At 37.2% G+C, this 19,298-nt stretch overlaps 4 protein-coding genes across 5 annotated transcripts; 3 read left to right on the top strand and 1 right to left on the bottom strand.

Moving 5' to 3' along the window:
* Positions 1-413: 413 nt before the first annotated feature.
* On the top strand, positions 414-5,406 carry LOC134655873 (L-threonine ammonia-lyase-like). Its single transcript, XM_063511362.1, has 11 exons — positions 414-511; positions 917-1,030; positions 1,511-1,581; positions 1,804-2,091; positions 2,457-2,619; positions 3,107-3,262; positions 3,448-3,506; positions 3,859-3,936; positions 4,259-4,358; positions 4,594-4,719; positions 5,143-5,406. Exons 1-11 carry the CDS (start codon positions 503-505, stop codon positions 5,311-5,313), a joined length of 1,335 nt encoding a protein of 444 aa, XP_063367432.1. The 5' UTR covers positions 414-502; the 3' UTR covers positions 5,314-5,406.
* Positions 5,407-8,126: 2,720 nt separating this feature from the next.
* On the top strand, positions 8,127-19,263 carry LOC134655926 (L-threonine ammonia-lyase-like). Of its 2 annotated transcripts, XM_063511435.1 has the most exons (13): positions 8,127-8,234; positions 8,497-8,607; positions 8,709-8,779; positions 9,592-9,793; positions 10,563-10,648; positions 11,422-11,584; positions 12,057-12,212; positions 12,418-12,554; positions 13,331-13,430; positions 13,793-13,918; positions 14,297-14,448; positions 19,042-19,128; positions 19,211-19,263. In XM_063511435.1, the coding sequence occupies exons 1-11, from the start codon at positions 8,220-8,222 to the stop codon at positions 14,441-14,443; spliced, it is 1,314 nt and encodes a 437-aa protein (XP_063367505.1). In that variant the 5' UTR covers positions 8,127-8,219; the 3' UTR covers positions 14,444-14,448; positions 19,042-19,128; positions 19,211-19,263. The 2 variants fall into 2 exon arrangements, with proteins under 2 accessions (XP_063367505.1, XP_063367506.1); XM_063511436.1 differs by lacking the exon at positions 13,793-13,918.
* On the bottom strand, positions 15,394-16,860 carry LOC134655987 (pterin-4-alpha-carbinolamine dehydratase). The gene is made up of 3 exons (XM_063511502.1): positions 16,688-16,860; positions 16,386-16,595; positions 15,394-15,653 (listed from the first exon to the last, which is right to left on the bottom strand). Exons 1-3 carry the CDS (start codon positions 16,847-16,849, stop codon positions 15,570-15,572), a joined length of 456 nt encoding a protein of 151 aa, XP_063367572.1. The 5' UTR covers positions 16,850-16,860; the 3' UTR covers positions 15,394-15,569.
* LOC134655643 (DNA repair protein XRCC3) lies at positions 17,151-18,181 on the top strand. The gene has a single exon (XM_063511079.1). It carries the CDS (start codon positions 17,193-17,195, stop codon positions 18,132-18,134), a length of 942 nt encoding a protein of 313 aa, XP_063367149.1. The 5' UTR covers positions 17,151-17,192; the 3' UTR covers positions 18,135-18,181.
* Positions 19,264-19,298: the final 35 nt, after the last annotated feature.

Below are 19,298 nucleotides of genomic sequence, written 5' to 3' on the forward strand. Positions count from 1 at the left end.
GCAATCATGATGATGATGATGATGTCTGTGATATGATCAAATAAATCTGTATTGAAATCGTAATACGTATTTTTTTAAAGAAATCGAATACAGTCGTCTAAGATAAATTTGCACCCATTTGGTATACGACGGAGTCACCTAAGCCATATTGCATCTACGCACACCACACGCTTCCGGTATGTATATATATATTATTATACTCTTTGGTCCCAACTTTGTCCTCTTGAAATGCAGGTAAGATTTAGACTTCTCCTTAACCTAATGCCTTATCCAAAGAGAATTACATCACTAGGTTCTACATGTCTAGAAGTTTAGAAGCTTTTCTATTTGTCAAAGAGCTACAGAAAAAAAATCTGTCAAACATGAAGTGTGTCATATATGAGTAAAGCAAAAGCCATTCTAACAAAAAAAAAAAAGGTGATGAAAATCTACAAAATTCTTTGTTTTGTATAAATATTCTTTAACATGTCTTCGTAAAATAAATTGTAAAAAAAATACCAAAATGGCAAACGTAAGTATTTGGGGAGCACTTTTAAATACTTTGTATTAGTAAATTTAAATGAATCGTATTTATAGTGGGCTGAGATCGTTCACATGGCAAATGAGTACAATGCATCAGACTTAGAGGATTTTTTGCATGCAACAAATGCAGTGATATACTGTGCAATGTGCATCTAAGCAGAGAGAGCGTTAGAATCAAACATAAAGTGCTTGTGTCATGATTAAACTAGGTACTTAGAGTCTACAACAACATCTTTATTTAAGCAGGATTTATCTCCTGTCACTATTATTTAAGGAGGATTTTTGCCAATCATCCATTTTTCACACTACATAGGATGACTGGTCATTGCTCAATACTCCAATGTGTAAGTACCTACCTAAGTTATAAAAACTGGAGTGCGTTTTTCTTTCTTAGAACGTAGAATTCGACGAGTGGTGTGACCCGGCGAATCCTCGCAAAATTAAGGCTGAAGACATCATGGCAGCCGCAAGACGCATCGTTGGATCCGTCCTGAAAACTCCTTGTTCGGTAATTTCCCAAAAACTATTGTCTCTAATAGCAAACAAAAGTTGGGAGGGCTTAATAGGCCAGTAGAAAGGCAAATTTTTCTTTACTATTACAGAATCTTTCGCTTACTCGCTCGGAACTTCAGAATCAAAATGTGCATCAAAAACTAACTTTGCTCTCTTATTGCATGCATAATTTAGTTAATGCCTTCTTATTAGAGGAGTTAAATAGTTATTTACGATACACGTGCGGAAAAGAGGAAATTCGAAACGTGTGGTGATAAATTAAAACACGACCGAAGGGAGTGTTTTAATTCGCCACCAGTTGCGGATTACCTATTCGCACGCGTATCGTACAACGTTTTACAGTACATATGCCCCTTTAAATATTTGACATAGCAACGAAAAATGCTTATTTACGCACTAAGTGCGGGAAAGTAGCACCATATGTAGGTACTGTAAAAGTAATTATCACATCACATTGCACTTTTTCTCTTTGCAGAAGGCAAACATGGGCGAGCGACTAGGCTTAGAAATGTATTTGAAACAAGAATTCTTGCAATATACTGGAAGGTACATCACTAGATTTAAGTCCGATTTTTATAGAATGGTGTAGTAATGCCTACTTAGGTACACTACTTTACGAGTTAGAATAAAACCGTCCACCTCTTACATTTTTCCCACAGCTTCCTGTAGCCCGCAGTATTAAAAATAAAACAAATTTTCTCTTACTAGCAATGTTTGCTTGGAAGAGACTGCGATGTGTTTTTATCTTGGTTTTGGTTCATTTTTTAGTTTCAAGGAGCGCGGTGCGCGCAACGCTCTGATGAATCTGACAGATGATCAGAAGAAAAACGGCGTGATCGCAGCGAGTACCGGAAACCACGGGCTGGCATTGAGCTGGCATTCTACCAACCTCGGTATCCCCTGCATCATCGTAATGCCAAAAAACGCCGCCATTGTCAAACGGGCTAAGTGCGAGACGTACGGTGCCAAGGTCCTCCTTCACGGAGGCAACATTGGAGAGGCGAAACATTTTGCTATGGGAATTTCTAAGGAGAAGCATATGATGTATATTAACGGGTAAGAACAAAGTGCCATCTTTACTTACTTCCAATTCTGTGGACTGGAATAACCCTTTATTACGACGCTATTGGCAATTTCGTATCAGACTGAGACTCGAATACCAAAGAAAATGTACATTTTTTTTTTATAAATTCTCGTTTAAGATGGTTAAATAACCAAATCAAAGTTGATACGCTTTCAAGATATTTTTTTTTGCATACATAGGTGATGTTAGAGGAATTCCTACCTCCGTGGAACGCCATAGCGCGCGCGATCTAGCATTTTATATTAATTAGTGCTCTCACAGTGCTCTGTTGAAATGAATGAAATTGTATTTATATCGGAGAGACGTGTACATATTAACTTAACATATTAACATTCAGTTACGATCACCCGAACATAGTAGAAGGACAGGGTACTATCGGGCTGGAGATTATAGAGCAAGTTCCCGAGATAGAAGCGATCCTCGTGCCCGTGGGCGGCGGGAGCTTGTGCGCCGGCATCGCCACCGCTGCCAAACACCTCAAACCTGACGTTGAGATATATGTAAGTGTAAGCCCCTCGTCGGCATTATAAACCCTTTTCCAGACCTGAAATTACAGTACATTGTCGAACGCCTGATACGCGTGGCCAGGCGTGGCTCACTCCGCGATTTCGTCGCTTTGCAGGTAGCTAAAAGTACATCCGCGTTCCACACCAATTTTGGGGAAAGCCATAGGACGCGCGTGGCGCTGTCGCCACCTAGCGGCTATATCTGTGCTGATCGTAACAGACGCGTTTTGTTAGAGAGTGAGTCTTCTGTACCTATTAGTACCTACTATTATTTATTCTGTGGTAATGTGTAATATACACTCACTCATCACATCTTCGTGGAGAAAACCAAACGCACTGCACACCTTCGTATTAGAAATAGTTTGTATCCCATTCGCCATTTTGTCCATTTTCCTCAAGACTCACGTGCATTCTTTAATAAAAAGAGATCTTTTTGTGCTTAAATATAAACATAATATTAATGGTTGCTGTAATTTTACAGGGTATTTGCACTGACAAATGTACCTCAATGGTCGAGTCGTTAAAAAATAACGAAAGAACTGCCGTGCCCATAGATTCAACTATCGCCGACGGTCTGGGTGTACCTCTCATCGGAGTTAATACATTCCACAGTTTAAAAGGTCTACTCGATAAAATGGTAATTAATATTATAGCAGAATTTTAACTTTTACTCATTTTTATAAAATATACTTAGGTATCGACTTAGGTGCAAACCTCCAATCCAGTCACAAGCAAAGTGCTATTTCTTCCGATTAAAGTCAATGTCATTTATCATTATCAAGCAGATTAAATTTGTTTTTAACTCATTTTTTTTATAAAAAGGTCGTAGTAAAAGAGGATTGGGTAGCTCGAGCCATCATGCACATCGTAGAGGAAGAGAGGTAAGTAAATGCCCTCGTTATGTTCAGTTTACTAGTTAGAGTAGTTTAGCCACGCGGAAAGTGCAGAGAGAGGCGGAATACCTAATCCTGTAAAAGTTCGTCTGCTTCGAGCACATGCAGGCCTCCTTAAAATTGCAGTATTATACTAGGCTTATCGCAACCATCCACTGGTAGCTCTAGATTAACAACATAAGTCTAGACGTGTATCAGTACGTCTCACGGTCTCACGAGCAAGGGTATCAAATATCAAGGATTAAGGATTTTCTCAATGTAAATTTTCCAGCACACATTTCTTTGCTTGTAGTATTTTGAGGTTTGATTAATTGTTCCCCTGTATAATACATAATTCCAGGTTCGTAGTGGAAGGAGCTGGTGCCGTGGCCATTGCCGCTATAATGGCGGGCCTCTTTCCCAATCTCAAAGGAAAAAAGTTAGTGCTAAGCAAATTTTCTTGATAACGTTAAAAAAAGAAAATGGAAAATATATAAGAGACGTTTTAATAAACAGGATGTCGATTCAAATGTAACTATTTGTTATGGTTTTGATACTAGTTCGGCAGTCGTCTTAGTGATTCGCGCATCTCACGTACAATTTTCACTTCATTTCGCATACAGCATGATCAGCATGAGCAATATTCAAGGTCGTATCAAAATAAAACCGTAACAAGTTGTTAAATCCGAATCGGGCTCCAGGTTAAGAAATGTAAAATTTACTGTACGTATTCGCAATCGATGAGACTAAATTGTTTACAGGGTATGCTGCATTTTATCGGGAGGCAACATCGACACGTCTATCCTGGCGCGCGCACTGGAGCGCGGCATGGCTGCCGAAGGTCGACTGGTCAAAATGAAGGTTTCTACACATAAAATAGAAATAGAGTCTGTTGGGAAAAAGAAGAATCGTGGAATGTAATTGGCCCCATACATTCCATACGACTCTTCTCTTTCCGCACAGACTCTACCTACTAAACAACAGTGTCAGTGGGGTTTAAATAGTTTCCCTTTAATTTGTCTTTGTCATAGTCAGTAGTAGCGTAGAAGTAGAATGCTACAAGAGCAGTTTGAATAGATCAGTTGGTTGCCCCCAGGTGACGGTGAGCGATCGACCGGGCGGCTTGGCGGAGCTGTGCCAGTTGATGACATCGATAGGAGTCACTGTGCGAGACTGTGTGCCTGAGCGTGCTTGGGTCAAGGGAGATGTGTTCAGCGTTACGGTATCAGTTGTTTTGCATATTCTATAATTCAATAAACAATAGTTGAGAAGCATAGCGTAGCTGTGCAGCTAATGGGAAAAGTTAGGGATCGAATGCTGAAGTGACTATGCCTTATAGAACCTAACTTAGATTTTATAGGCACAAAATTTTGAATGCTTTTATTTTCGAGTAACTATTGTAGTAGTGATAAGATTTACTTTGTCACGGTCAAAAGCGTTTTGCTACAAGTTTTCTATTAGAATTGATTTCTCAAACGCGTCTGCGTTCGTAGGTACTAGGTCCTGCGTAGGTAGGTAAGTACGATTGTTAAATCGTAGGTAACGAAAAGCCTATTTGCCTTGCATACACTAGAGTGTTAACCTGTTAACCGACACCCTCACTACCCCTCAGGTAGCTTTTAAACCTTTTTAAAACTTATTTCAGGTGAAACTTGTAGTAGAAACAAGAGGGTGGGACCACACAAAAGAGCTTATTGAAGCTACCAAAAAGAACTATAAGGAATACTACTTCCACGAAATGAATCAGTCGGACAAGCCAGCCGGCTCACGTCGCGGGCCCTGCCTCGCGCCGCACCCCGTTTGTATGCAGAAGTAATCTGATGGAATTTCAAAAAAAGAACGACGATATAGCTGAAATTAAACTTCCCACTCAGTGGCATAATAAGGCCTTCCTATTAATTACCAAACTACGACGATGTATAGTATCTATTACTGGATAGTATCTTCTGCGTTGACATCGTCTTTTATGCTTCTTCTGCCGTGCCACGTAAAATACTTGCACTGTATACCCATTATACCCAGCAACGTGGGATCACAGGAGCCAACGAATTAGAGTTCTGAAGTAAGCTTAAATGCAATGGTACCTAACAAAGATACATCGTGAAAATACGTAAATCAACATTATTGTGTGTCTTCCAAAATTATGTCCTTATCTAAAAACAGACTCCATATTGACATGTGTAAATAAGCCAAATGTATCAATAAATAAGTTTATAATATCAAACTGTATTTTATTTCTTGTTGTTGGGTTTGTTGATAGGATCATGTTTGTACTTCAAAAGTGCCAAGTGCTCGTAAGCATATATATGTACTTCCTAATCACGAGATGCACCCTTGAAATTAACGGACTTGAATAAAACACCGTGTATAAGTAATTCTTCAAGCACGAAGGTGTATCTCAAATGATCTCAAAAGGAGATTTGGCGTTTAAGGGTTATTTATAAAGAATATGCTGTCAAATATCAAAAACAATGCGACTATGGAGGGTAGATAGAGTCAGACCAAGAAAAGTCTGCAGCGGATTTGATAGCTCACGCAGTGCAAGTGTTATTTTAAACGTCAAACTTCTATGAAATTATGACTTATAAATAACACTTGCACTGCGTGGGCTATCAAATCCGCTGCAGACTTTTTTTGGTCCGACTCTAGAGGTTTACGGTTTGCCCTCCATAAGTAAAACGTAGAGGCTATAGTGTGTCAAAGGTCTGTTTGATGCAAACATAGACAGAGAATCATACTATCTTTGTCTAACACTAGTACTAGCACCCAAAAGAAAAGGATGAGTATTGGCAAGGTGCGAAGTCGGTGGAGGGGGAAGTGGCGCTGATCATCACAAACACAGGTAATCTTATGGAATGTCCGGCATTAGTACTAGCGGCAGCCGCTTGAACTAATTTTACTCCATAAGATTTAACGTAGAAAGTCCGCCAAAATGAGGGCAGCACCAGTCGTGCACCTAGCGAATAGTTTTTTTTTGTTCCTATTTACTGACAAGATTTGGTTGACCCAGTAGGTATATATTCCCTTTGTGCACATCCATCGCGTTCACGCTTACGCCATGAAGTTATATTTTTTAAACTGGAGCGAGTTGTCACTTTTTTTGCCATACTAATTTGAACCTTATCACCGAGACAGAAAGTTGTTCGTACCAGACTAGAGAAAATGGTCCACTTGAGATAGAAAAACCCGAGCCCTGTGTCTCACTCGCACATGTTGCCAATGTTAAAAAGATACCATTGTGGTAGAAATTATATCAATAAACTACTGAATTTAATTACCTTCTTATACAATTTTAGTGCTATATTCAGACTACAGTTCTGATATCTTTTAAGTAATTTGTAAATAATTATGATGCCAATATTATTAACTGATTAAACCAAGCGCATACACAGCAAAAAAAAACTAAATGTTAGTATGGTAGAATTTGTAGTAACTTTAAATATTAATTGGTATCCCCAACTTGATGACATTTCTTCAAAACACGTGAATGCAAAATTTCTTAAAAATTGTGAAGAAATGTTGTGTTAAAGGTTGTTGGAGTGAAATAATTGCTAATTGTGGAATATTGTTTCACAAGAAAGCCACAATTATTACATTTTACTATAAAAATACAAGACAACATTGTCAAACTCATTAGGGTGACTATGATGTCGGCACGTTTTGAATCGGTCTCACAGAATTCTTATTATTAACGTAGGTAATGTAAAAGTAAGTTTAACATAATAGGTACCTTATGTCTTTATTTCGGCATGTTTAATTTAAGATTTGTTGTAGAATAATTGAAGGGATGTTTACAAAAACAACATAACTGCTTAGACCGGTTGACACTTTTTTAAGAACATTGTTAATCGTTTCAGGTATCAACCAGTGTAGTCAGGTATGTTGTTTTTGTAAGCATCCCTTCAATTGCCAAAATTTAAAACCAAAGTGCTTAACTCCTTAAACATTACAGACTCTCATTTATACATAATATTTTGTTAGGTGTGTCAAATTGATATATGACATCGATTCTTTATAGGTAGGACACATTTCCGTCAATAGAAAAAAGGCACCAACTTTAAAAAAAACGTCATATTTGCTAAACAGATCTTCAATGACGCTTACACTTAAAAAAAGCTGAAGTGGACAAAAGGGAAGCCTACCTTTATGAACATACCATGAGTGAGTGCGAAAGAGGCCGACTACAAATGAAAAAAAACCTGACCATTTAAAATTTCACTTTATTTAGAAAATGACACACCCTACTGATATATTCCATGTTATCCTAATATCCCACATACAGATGTCTTATGGTCACCCTAATTAGAACGAGATGCAGGGCTCTAGTTTGACTTCTCATGTGGACACACTTTTTGGTCAATGTACTCGATCCAGTTTATTAACTCTAAATCCGTGGCTTACGCCCTGTGAAAGTACGAATCTACAGGGCCTAAGCGTAAGCATCATTTGTAGACTGCAAAGAGAATATAGTAGTATAGACTGGTGTGGTAAAAACTTTACTTTACTTACTATACTCTTTGCCTTGATCGTTTTTAATGCTGGTAGGTACCAAGCCGATACCTAGTAAAATCCATGTAAAATCGTGGACGTCGTTCTGACACAAACAGCCATCAAACCATAAACATCAAATATAAACTCCGATACAAACATTTCGAAAATAGCAAAAATTCTAGTGCTTTTATTGACACTACTCTTCTCTACACAATAAGTATATAATAAAATATGTCGAAAAGAATTGTAAGTATTATTTATTACAAATGAATATATAATATATTTATATTAGAAGAAGAAAGGTAGCGTAAAATTATCTGCCTGTGCTGAGGAGCGCCATATGAGCTTCAGTAGATCGTTATGTGGGTGATTAAGTTTCCTAAATAAGTAACTATAAAATTGCGGAACGACAGATTTTATACAGAATTTAGCATTAGCAATTCATTCGCTTGTTTCTGCTGATATTATAACATAAATAATACATATACTATAATAATCTTCATTTTAGGATAATTATGATCAAATGAGCGACCCTGACAACCCCCTAACGATAAAGTTTGAAGATATCCAAGCCGCCCTACCTCGAATACGACCCTACGTGCCTATGACACCTTGTGTAGTAAGGACTAACTCATTGAGAATAACTATAAGATACATAATATGACTGGTTTCATTTTAACATATTTCAAACTAATACGAAACATTTGTAAACCTTTTTAGCCCTCGCATCAAAGCAAGACGTTCACAATGAATATTATTTACAAGATGGAAAGTGTCCTCCCATCCGGATGGTAACATTTTAATACTTATCATATTTAATATGTGCTATATCACACTAGCTCATAAAGGGTAAAAAAAAATTATATTATGCCTGCGTAAACTCTCTGCATCGACTTTATTAGACCAACAAGTGTCAATATAACGTCGTATTTTCTTGTAAAAACTCTATAAGTAAGCAGATATATTTATCATTTTCACACTTGTTTTAACAAGGGTTTATACTTTGTCTTCGATAAGTCCACAAATTTGGGGAAGAAAATGTACAGTGAGCGACAAAATAGTTAATTTAGTAAAAAAGACTGATGAGAAATTTGAATTTTGTCCACAAGAGTGGCAAAGTAATTTGATACAAATTTTGAGTTGTTCCCTTATGTTGGCTGGTAGAATTGACTTTGACGATGATTTTAAACGATATATATGTACTTATTTAATAACGTTCATTTGATTTGGTTTGATGTTAAATTTTAATTTACAGTATTATTTTCCTATGTTTCACTTGATGGCAAAAGTTGTTTCACCCTCGTGCCTCGTGCCTTGTACTAACAATATTATGGATCTTTGGATTTGAATTAAATAAATAATTGAATTGAATTAAAACCCTCGCAACGCTCAAAATTCCACTATACGTCCACTCGCTATGCTCGTGGTTAAATTTTCAAATATTTCGCTTGTTCGGGTATCAAATCAATGAACGGTCATTCATACAACCACTTTGCCCCCTTGTAAAAACAAATGCATAACTATTAAGTTAGTAGTTAGGTGTTGCTTATGTTCAACTTAGAAAAAGAAAATACGTATGATGAATTTTTTTTTGTGTTGTCAGCCATAAAGAACGCGGGGTAGCAAATGCTCTTCTCAAAATACCGAGGGACAACAAGAAGGCCGGCCTAGTGATTGCGTCTCTCGGGAACCACGCCTATTCGTTGTCCTACCACGCTGCACGCATGAATATTCCAGTCACCGCGTTGTTTCCTGACTTCGTTCCCATACAGAAGTTGCAGAAGATCCACGCGCTTGGCACTAAGGTGCTTCCATTTCTTATATTTATATTTTGACAAAAGATCTTCACATTGAAGAAGCACAATCACGTCATGCTAAATACATATTTCTTTAATGATTTTTACGAGCCTTAATATATAATATCTGGGTAAACGAGCTTCGCTCGGAAAACATATAAAAACTCGAAAATGCGCGTTTTCCCAGAGATAAGACCTAGCTATAGATCGATTTTTCGCCCCCGAAAACCCCCATATAGCAAATTTCATCGAAATCGTTAGAGCCGTTTCCGAGATCCCCGAAATATATATATAAATAAATAAATAAATAAACAAGAATTGCTCGTTTAAAGGTATAAGATTATGGGCATTTTCACTGAACTGTGTAGGTCCACTAAGGTACGGTCAGATGATCGTAAAGTGGTAGACCACTTTCTTGGCTGACTGTACGTAGGTACCATTAACTGCCGGTTAGCAATCGTCGCAAAACTGATGGTCAATGTCAGACCCCATTACATTTTGTCAGGAATGTGACGATTAGACGTTACTGAAACACGACTTAAGTCGCGCTTTAAAGTGAAAGTTAAAATAAAAATGCCATAATATGCCTATCACGAGCATTCTAATCATATAAGTAATTGGTGTTCCACGACACAACCAATTTAATTCAGTGCCGAGAGTTGGCGTAATTTGCGAGTTTCCTGACCACTACCTACCGTATTAAACTAGTCTAGTTACTAGACAAAGTTTATGTAATTGAGAATAACATCGTGTTTTTTTTTTTCAATGTTTCCCTAAGGTGTTGGTGCGAGGGAATAACATCGCGGACACACACAAATTAGCCCGGGCCATGGCGAAGGAAAAAGGACTCATATTTATCAATGGGTTAGAATTTTTATTTGCCATTGGCTAAAAAATATTTTCACCTCAGCAGCTCGAACAAGGGTACTTTGCTACTTAAAAACAGTGAGCAAAATCGCATTTTGCTCACTGAGTGAGACAAAATGAGCAAAATGCGGTTTTGCTCACTCAGTGGGCAAAATGCGATTTTGCTCACTGTTTTTAAGTAGCAAAGTACCCTTGTTCGAGCTGCTGAGGTGAAAATTTAATTGTTGGTATATCTTAAGAAAACATGAGTGAATAGAGGTAAGTGATGAAGAAGGAATACATTTTTCGGGTTCTCTAAATATGTTCTCACTGCTGAGGTGAAAAATGTTGTGTACTACACGAGATCAAAGTTATTTACATCTCGTGCGCTTTTGAGTCCCTTACTACGCTCAAGATTCTAAATTAGATTCACTCGCTACGCTCGTGAATCTATTATAGAATCTTTCGCTTGCACGGGACTCAAAATAAGCACTCGAAGAAATATCAAACTTTGATCTCTTGTTGTACAAATAACTATTGAAGTACTTACCGTATGGGTGTGGCAAATCGCAAGTTTTTGAACACGAGCTCATTTATTGATGTGATTAGCTACCTTAATTAGCACTAAACTAATAGACAGACGTAGGTACCGGACCGCGACCTTGGTCCGGCGCATATCTCTTTCTCGCTTTCACTCATAGCTGCATCATTTAGGGGCCCAATTTAAGTTGTTAAATTGATGGTCAATGTGAAATGTGACCTGACCAAAAACAACTAAGGTAATTTTGCAGTCGTGACCACCCAGACATCCTAGCCGGACTCGGGACCGTTGCGCTGGAGATCCTGGAGCAAGTGCCCAACGTGGACGCGGTGCTGGTGCCCGTCGGCACGGGCGGCCTCATCGGCAGCGTGGGCACCGTCATCAAGAGGCTCAAGCCCAACTGCCTTGTTTACGTAAATTGTTTATTTTAAATACTTATTTATTTCCGGATGCCCGGCCCAACTCGCAATAATCTCAACCGGTGTATATAATTACCAAATTCTTGATCACTCCAAAGCCCTAGCTACTTACGAAGACTTAATTTTTTTTTAATCTCGAAACTGTAACTTGATTTTTTAACTGAAGCAAAGAAAGTAAAATAAAAACACACAAATTAAAGGAACGGGATTAAGAAATCCTGTCATACGGCCATTTAAGCGGGAGGCCGGTTCTGGATTAAAAAAATGTTAAAGTTTTGGTCTTGTTTTGATACGCCCTTGATCGCTCACGCTGATTGGTGTACGCGAAATGCCTAAGCGCCCCTATGCGCGTGAGATGTCTAATGACATCAATAACAAACAAAAATAGTTAAATCGGAATCTTCCTCCAGCATCAGCAGTTATTTTAAATTTTTGTCAATTAACTTAAAAATCTGTTTGTTTTCAGGGCGTGCAATCAGAACTAATGCCTGTGTTCGCTAAAGCACTGGAAGCCGGAGAACCGGTCACTATTCCGGATGTGAACACTATTGCCGACTGTCTGCAGGTGACCAGAGCAGGCGTCAATGCCTTCCACAACGCCAAATCTGTCATTGACAAAATGGTAACTAAAGATAATACTTAGGCGCAAGTAAACGTACATTTTCAAATTGCAGAAATACGATATGAAGTTCGCACAGTTAAAGAGGTTATAATCTGTGCGTGTAAAGACTAGGTATTAGGTACAGCTACAGATATATACTCTCCGCCAGGGTTAGTTAAATAACTCATTTCATTAACGCTATCGTAATATTCCTTCTAATTTTCAGTTGCTTGTAAAGGAGGACTGGCTAGCACGTGCAGTATTAGCGCTGGTAGAGCAGGAACGCTTCGTGGTGGAGGGCGCTGGTGCCTGTCCGCTCGCTGCAATCATTGGACACTTGGTTCCTGAGCTCAAGACGAAGACGTAAGTTAGTTTCATCTTGCTAGTGAATGAATAAATAGTTCGCTTCATGCTATAGCCTTGATAGAGTAGGGGCCTCGTAGTGAAGAGCACTGGTGCTTGTCCACTCGCTGCAATCATTGGACACATGGTTCCTGAGCTCAAGAGGAAGAAATAAGTTGATATTCCATCTGCTAGTCAATGGTCAATCACTACATCCCGCTGTCTATCTGTCCCTATGTATGCTTAGATCTTTAAAACTACGCAACGGATTTTGATGCGATTTTTTTAAATAGATAGTGATTCAAGAGGAAGGTTTATGTATAAATTGTTAACCCGTGCTAAGCCGGGGCGGGTTGGCTAGTAACTCATAAAGCAGGAGCGCTTTGTGGTGAGGGCGCTGGTGTAGGTACATGTCATCGTGGCATACGAATGCCATCTCGCACTTTCATTAGAAACTTGGTTCCCGGAATCCGGGACCCGGATTCAAGACACTATGTCTTGCTGGCTGGTAAAAGACTAGACTGCTTAACTGATATCAAAGGTATCTGGTGGTTCCCCTAATTCTGCTCAATATGTACGTTTACTAAGAAAAAACCCAAGACAGTCCCGTTATCATATTAATACTAGCCAGAACATGCTAACTCCCAGAGGCACATTAATGAAAGTAATTAAGTTAATATTCCTTAGGTAAAAGCAAGTCAACCGTGGAATGAGTCCACGGCTACTTGGCGAAGTTGAGGCATATGTTTATAGTTAATTGTGATTGATTGTCGGCAATTTTCCCACATTTTTTTCAGTGTGGTATGCCTTGTCACCGGTGGAAACATAGACTGTAGTTTCCTAGCCCGATGCATGGATAGAGGTCTAGCAGCAGAAGGCAGACTTATAAAATTCAGAGTATGTAAAATAACATTTTACTTTCTACATAAATATCATGAAACGAGCTTAACCCTTTGAACGATTTACGTTATAAACAAAAACATCACTGACGTCATAACATCGGCAGTGGCGGTGTTCTTGGCGTTCAAAAGGTTAGACAGAATTTGTTCGTTACTAATGCTATTGAAGTTGTAAATAAGAGACAATAATGTCACATACACATACATAGACAAGAGACAATAAAACGGAACTAACGAGTGGAGAAAAATAAACAGAGTAATCTTATTATATTGTACCTACCTATATTATATAAATTACATTCAAGCAATATAATTATGACCGTATATAACTCATTACTAAAAGTTATTTTGTAATGACAGGTGAGGATCAAAGACAATCCGCCCGAACTAAGCAAATTGGTGAGGTTGATTTCCGATCTGGGATTTAACATGGTACGCCATTTCCGCGATGCTGTGTGGGTCGAGAGTGACGTGTATCACGTAGAGGTTTGATCTACTAAAGTTATATGTTATATGATAAAATTTATAAAGCTATTGTTGCTAAGCATAGATGTCTGAACTCTGAATAGATGCAGTATTTATTTGTGCAACAAGAGGCCAATGTTAGTTTTTGCCGCGAGTGCTAATTTTGAGACCCGAGAAAGAAAGATTCTAAGTATAGCGAGGGACATTTAAGTCACAGGGTATAAAACAACATGGTCTCTTGTGGCACATACATACCTGCAACTTTTCACCTCAACACTACACTACAGTTCCTTTCCTCTTTCCGATCCCATTCTTGTTCGCGTACCTATTTATCTTATTTATTTTGATTTATTTCTTTACGTTTTGGATTTTTGATTTTGAGACATTTTATTTACACAGATGCGCATAGTGTGTGAGGGAAGGAATTTGGAACACTCTCTGGAGCTCAAGCGAGCGTTGGACAGAGCTTATCCCGGATTAACTACGTTCGACACTGAACCGTTTAACGATAAAAGTATGTGCCCGTGTTATGTTGTCAAGATCTGATCGAGGTAAGCAATCAAATAATAAGTTATGTAGGTATGTAGTTGTAATGCCCGCATACAAATTTATTACATACCTAACGTAACATCTAGGCGGCTTCTCATTGGATGCGGATTCACACGCCGCTCCGGTACCTATGTACTTAAAAGATGCTTTATTGACGTATTGACGACTTGTGAGAGTTGTGAGTTATCGGATTTTTATTTCATCTATCCGAGTTGGTCCCCTAAAATAATAATAAACTAGCAATAGTTACCAGAGTTGCTGTAGGTAACATAAGAATTAAGGTATTTTTGACAGTTATGAATTGACCCTTATATTTTGTGGGAAAAGACGGATAACCTAATGGCGGCTGGCGCTTACGTCGCATAGCACTGCAATAGTATTGGAGCGGCGTTAATAATACCGTAAGCGCCAACCGCCATAAGATGCCTTTACACGTAAGACGTTACTTTTATAAAGCTAAAACCCAGCAGCAAACATAGTTTGTAAGGGTAAATTAAAGACTGTTGAAAGTCTAATGTTTACATTTTAAAATCAAATAATGTATAACAAAACAATTATGTATTTTATTACTCAAATCAAATATATTCCAGAATGATTAATCTCTATCCTCCTAAGGTCATACTTATTAACTTCGATGAAATTTAAATCATGTTGCTGAAACAGTTGCATTTGTTTTATTTTATTCAATTTTAAAACAAAACAAAATCAACTCCATTTTCAACATTACAGGCAGGTTTAATTTAAATTTCACTGGCAAATTTTGGACTTTTCATTTGTATACCTGGGCCTTAGGAAGCTATTATATAAGATATAAGATTGTGTTGTATTCAGAATTTCAGATTATGTTAATGTTTTATTATAAGATACATAAGTATTTATAAAGTTCTACATACTTTCAATACAAAGAGACACCAAAATGGAAACTTAATTCCACAAATGAACTCTACATTAAACATCAAATATATTTTATTGTTTTAAAAATAACATCACACTTATTGCCTTATCACATTGGAAGAACATAAGTTCACATCTTATTGTAAACAAGTGATAAAGTTAAAATAATCATTAACAACATCAATATGAGTACAATATGTCTGTAAGGGGTTCCCTGTTGCCCTGTTGTCTATTGATGCAAGGTGTTCATAAATGTAGCCATTTTGATGTCTCGCTTGCTCAATCCGTTAACATCATGAGATGATAGTGTTACCTGGAATTAATGAGATAGGACATTTAGTTAATGGCTCTTATTCTTTAGGTATTACAAATGTAGCTTATACAGGGTGCTTCCTGTAACAGGAGCAATAAATTAAACTGTAGGCTGTACTCCTCAAACTGACCAACATTTGTTCAGCAACTTTTGAAAATAACTCGTGTTTTGATTTTTATTACACTTTAAAGTTTATTCTAAGACACAATGTATTGCAAATTTTGTTATGATTAAAGCAGGACAAGCAACGTCAAACACACTGATGACAGCGTACATTGATTGAAGGCAATATTTATTTTGTATGAAAAAGAGGAAGTCTAAAGAATTCATAATTTTTAAAAGTTGCTGAACAAATGTTGGTCAGTTTGGGGAGTACAGCCTTTAGTTTAATTTATTGCTCCTGTTACAGGAAGCACCCTGTATATTATAACATTTCTTGTCGCATTGTATAAGAGAAACTTCTTGATTTTCAGAAAACCATTAATAATACCTTTCCACTGTTTTGTTTCATTCTTCAATACAACAATCTAAACTGAGTCTTAGAACCTCAAAATTGAATTCGAAATAACTTCAAGGCTGATTTTTGTTTGGCTGATGGAGAACCCATGCCCATGGGATTTGAGGGCATGAGTCCACCAGGAAAATATAGAGAGTATGTACATTCAATTGTTTGAAACTTGTAGCAACCTTCCAGGTTATTTACTATTCAAAAATAAAGTATTTGGAACTTACCTGTACTTTGTTGTAAACATTGAACCATTCTGGGTGGTGATCCATTTTCTCTGCTAATAATGCTACTCTGCTCATGAACCCAAATGCTTCATTGAAATTCTTAAACATGAATTCTTTTTCGATGGCATCTCTGTTACTTTGCACTTTCCAGCCAGCATTCAGCAGTGGCTGAAGCAAGCTGTTGCGTTCATCTTGGTTCAGTTTGTCTGCCTGTAAAGGTCATAAAATTATTAGATACTAACATTAAACCATTAGTGATCAATAAATATATAAATCTATTGAGTTAGGTAAATTATGCATACCATTTTCCTTTTACTTGGTGCGGGCGGAGAAACAGTAGCGTAACCGGTAGCGACAACTCGACTGGCATTGATTGCGACTCGCGCGCGGTGAACGGGCCTTGCGGGGTGAAAGTGTATCGCAGCCAAACAGGCTGCTTTAAGCCAGGCTCTGTTCAATGTCATTTTACAATAATAATAATTAAAAGAATAATAATTACGTGTATTTGACAGCTGTACTTACGAACATGTAAACAAACTCCTATCTATATCCGGTTTGAAAAGTTTGGATAGTATTTTTCTTTTAAAAATTAGGTTTACCGTAAAATGGCCAAATGAACCGGAATTTGAACAGTAGAAAAATGTTTAAAAAGTACAATTTTGACGTTTTGATAATGTCACAATGCACGGCGCGAATCGAAACGAAAGTTGGGGATACGATCAAAATTAATTATTTAAATATATTTCAGTTATATAAAAGAAACCTTGAAAGATACAGTATTTATTATATGTTAAAATATATTATCCGATGGACGCGCTTAGAAGATTACTGCCTCCGAAAATATTCGAAGTTATCGACAGAGCCGGAATTTGCACTGCAAAAGAAATTCTAATTCTTTCCAAATGGGATATAAAGAAGCTAACAAATCTCAGTACCGATGATATTTTATTTCTTAAATCTATTGTTGCTGATTGTGTTTCGCCAGAAAGTGTAACCGGTGATATGTTGTTAATAAGACAAAATCCAAGAGTTTCAAGTGGTTGTGAAGCAATAGATACGATCATAAGTGGTGGTTTTCGGGCAGGTGCCCTTACAGAAATATTCGGTGAAAGTGGTTCTGGTAAAACCCAAATTGGACTTCAAGCGGCAGCAAATACTTTCAACTCTGGTTCTGTTTTCATATGCACCGAAGATGTGTTTCCTGTTAAAAGATTAAAACAAATGCAGCAATCACTTCCTAACTATGTTCTTGATGATAACATTGGCAAGAACATTTTTATCGAACATGTCACAGAGCCAACTGAACTACTATCCTGTGTGAAGGTGCGGTTGCCAAGACTTTTGAATGATCAGAAAGTTTCACTAATTGTTGTAGACTCAATTGCTGCACCACACAGAACTGAAACAACAAATTATGTTCAGAGAGCTGAAGACCTTAGAGAATTGGCAATAGCTTTGATAGAAATAGCTAAAAGATATAGTATTGCTATAGTTTGTATTAATCAGGTTACAACAGCCTTTGATGGGACGGATAGTATATTGCCATGTTTGGGTCTTGCTTGGTCCAATATGGTCTCAACCCGATTGATGTTAAAGAAAACCTCAAGAACAGTAGTTCTGAAAACTAATGAATCCTCTTCTGCCCAAGAATATTTGCATGTAAGAGAACTGTCTGTGGTGTTTGCTCCTGAATTGCCTAACAAAACAACTGAGTTTGTTATCACTTCAAATGGTATTATAGGTGTTTAAAATATGAGATTGTAATTTACTATTATTTAATAAGAATATCAAAAATTCCTTTTCATGTTTTCCTTTAGCTTTATTTATTTATATTTTATTTGAAATTTAAATCAGGCAACAAGGCCCATATTACAAATACCTTATAGATTAACATATAGTTGGTCAAACAAAATTGCCAGTAAATAAGAACAGAAAATACTATACTCATCCTTTTCTTTTGGGTGCTAATACTAGTGTAAGACAAACATAGTATGATTCTCTCTGTCTATGTTTGAAATGAGACAGTCTTTTGACAAACTATATTATATTAATTAAAAACTAAACACATACCTATATATACTTGGTCAACCAGATCTTGTCAGTAGAAAAATATATATTTTGTACATAGATGTTTGATGGAAGGTGAATGAGTATTCCTTATTGTTCCAACTCTCGCTTTCGCAAGGAATCTCGGCAAATCTCATCGGCCTCATCGCATTATAGAACTGACAAACCCACTTTGCCAGTAGAACAAGGCTCGAAATTCAAATTTTTGTTGGGTAAACAACCCTACGTGCATACGTGGTGCATACATTTTTTAAATTTGGCGCCTTTTTCTACTGACGGAAATGGCTAACATCATGAACAGAAAATCTTAATTTACAAACCGGTATTTTTAACAGAGGCTCGAACAAACTGCCAATGTCACTTGACAAGTTGACACTATATGTTTACAGTAATCCCAATCCCTAATAAAAATGGTTCATTAACATTACTCACTGTTTATTCTAATAATTTATATTAAAAATGTCTTGTAATACGTGTGCAAAGCCCTTCACTTTATTACGTAAAGAGGTTGGTTAATCTATAGATGAACAATAAATGTTAACGTAAAATGTACCCACTTGCAAAAATTGTCTACATATTTTAATTTCAGAAAGGTTGCCCAGGTTGTGGATTCAGTTACTGCTCCAAATGTTTAGAACACAAGATATTTTTACAGAAAATTAATTCAGAAGCCAAGGTAAAATCTCATTGTCATTATATATTTAAAAATCATTATTGATAATGTTGACTCATAAAATGTTCTATTCGCTCTTTTATAGGTCTGTGTAAAATGTAAGCAAGCAGCTCAACAATCAAAAGGGGCTAAGCCGATTGAACCACCAGATGCATACTTCAAGTAAGAGTTTA

This window comes from Cydia amplana, chromosome 17 (genome assembly GCF_948474715.1).
Source record: "Cydia amplana chromosome 17, ilCydAmpl1.1, whole genome shotgun sequence".
In the NCBI taxonomy this organism is placed as follows: Eukaryota; Metazoa; Arthropoda; class Insecta; order Lepidoptera; family Tortricidae; genus Cydia; species Cydia amplana.

What these genes read in the sequence shown, in the direction of transcription:
- LOC134655643 (XM_063511079.1), top strand. Translation starts at nt 17,193, where the DNA reads ATGGACGCGCTTAGAAGATTACTGCCTCCGAAAATATTCGAAGTTATC.
- LOC134655926 (XM_063511435.1), top strand. An exon ending in AGTGTCCTCCCATCCGGATG is followed by an intron (nt 8,780 to 9,591) that starts GTAACATTTTAA and finishes TTGTGTTGTCAG; the next exon opens with CCATAAAGAACGCGGGGTAG. An exon ending in GCAGACTTATAAAATTCAGA is followed by an intron (nt 13,431 to 13,792) that starts GTATGTAAAATA and finishes TTGTAATGACAG; the next exon opens with GTGAGGATCAAAGACAATCC.
- LOC134655987 (XM_063511502.1), bottom strand. Translation starts at nt 16,849, where the DNA reads ATGACATTGAACAGAGCCTGGCTTAAAGCAGCCTGTTTGGCTGCGATA. An exon ending in CACCAAGTAAAAGGAAAATG is followed by an intron (nt 16,596 to 16,687) that starts GTATGCATAATT and finishes TGACCTTTACAG; the next exon opens with GCAGACAAACTGAACCAAGA. An exon ending in ATGTTTACAACAAAGTACAG is followed by an intron (nt 15,654 to 16,385) that starts GTAAGTTCCAAA and finishes CATTAATTCCAG; the next exon opens with GTAACACTATCATCTCATGA.
- LOC134655873 (XM_063511362.1), top strand. An exon ending in TCCTGAAAACTCCTTGTTCG is followed by an intron (nt 1,031 to 1,510) that starts GTAATTTCCCAA and finishes TTCTCTTTGCAG; the next exon opens with AAGGCAAACATGGGCGAGCG. An exon ending in AAGGTCTACTCGATAAAATG is followed by an intron (nt 3,263 to 3,447) that starts GTAATTAATATT and finishes TTTTATAAAAAG; the next exon opens with GTCGTAGTAAAAGAGGATTG.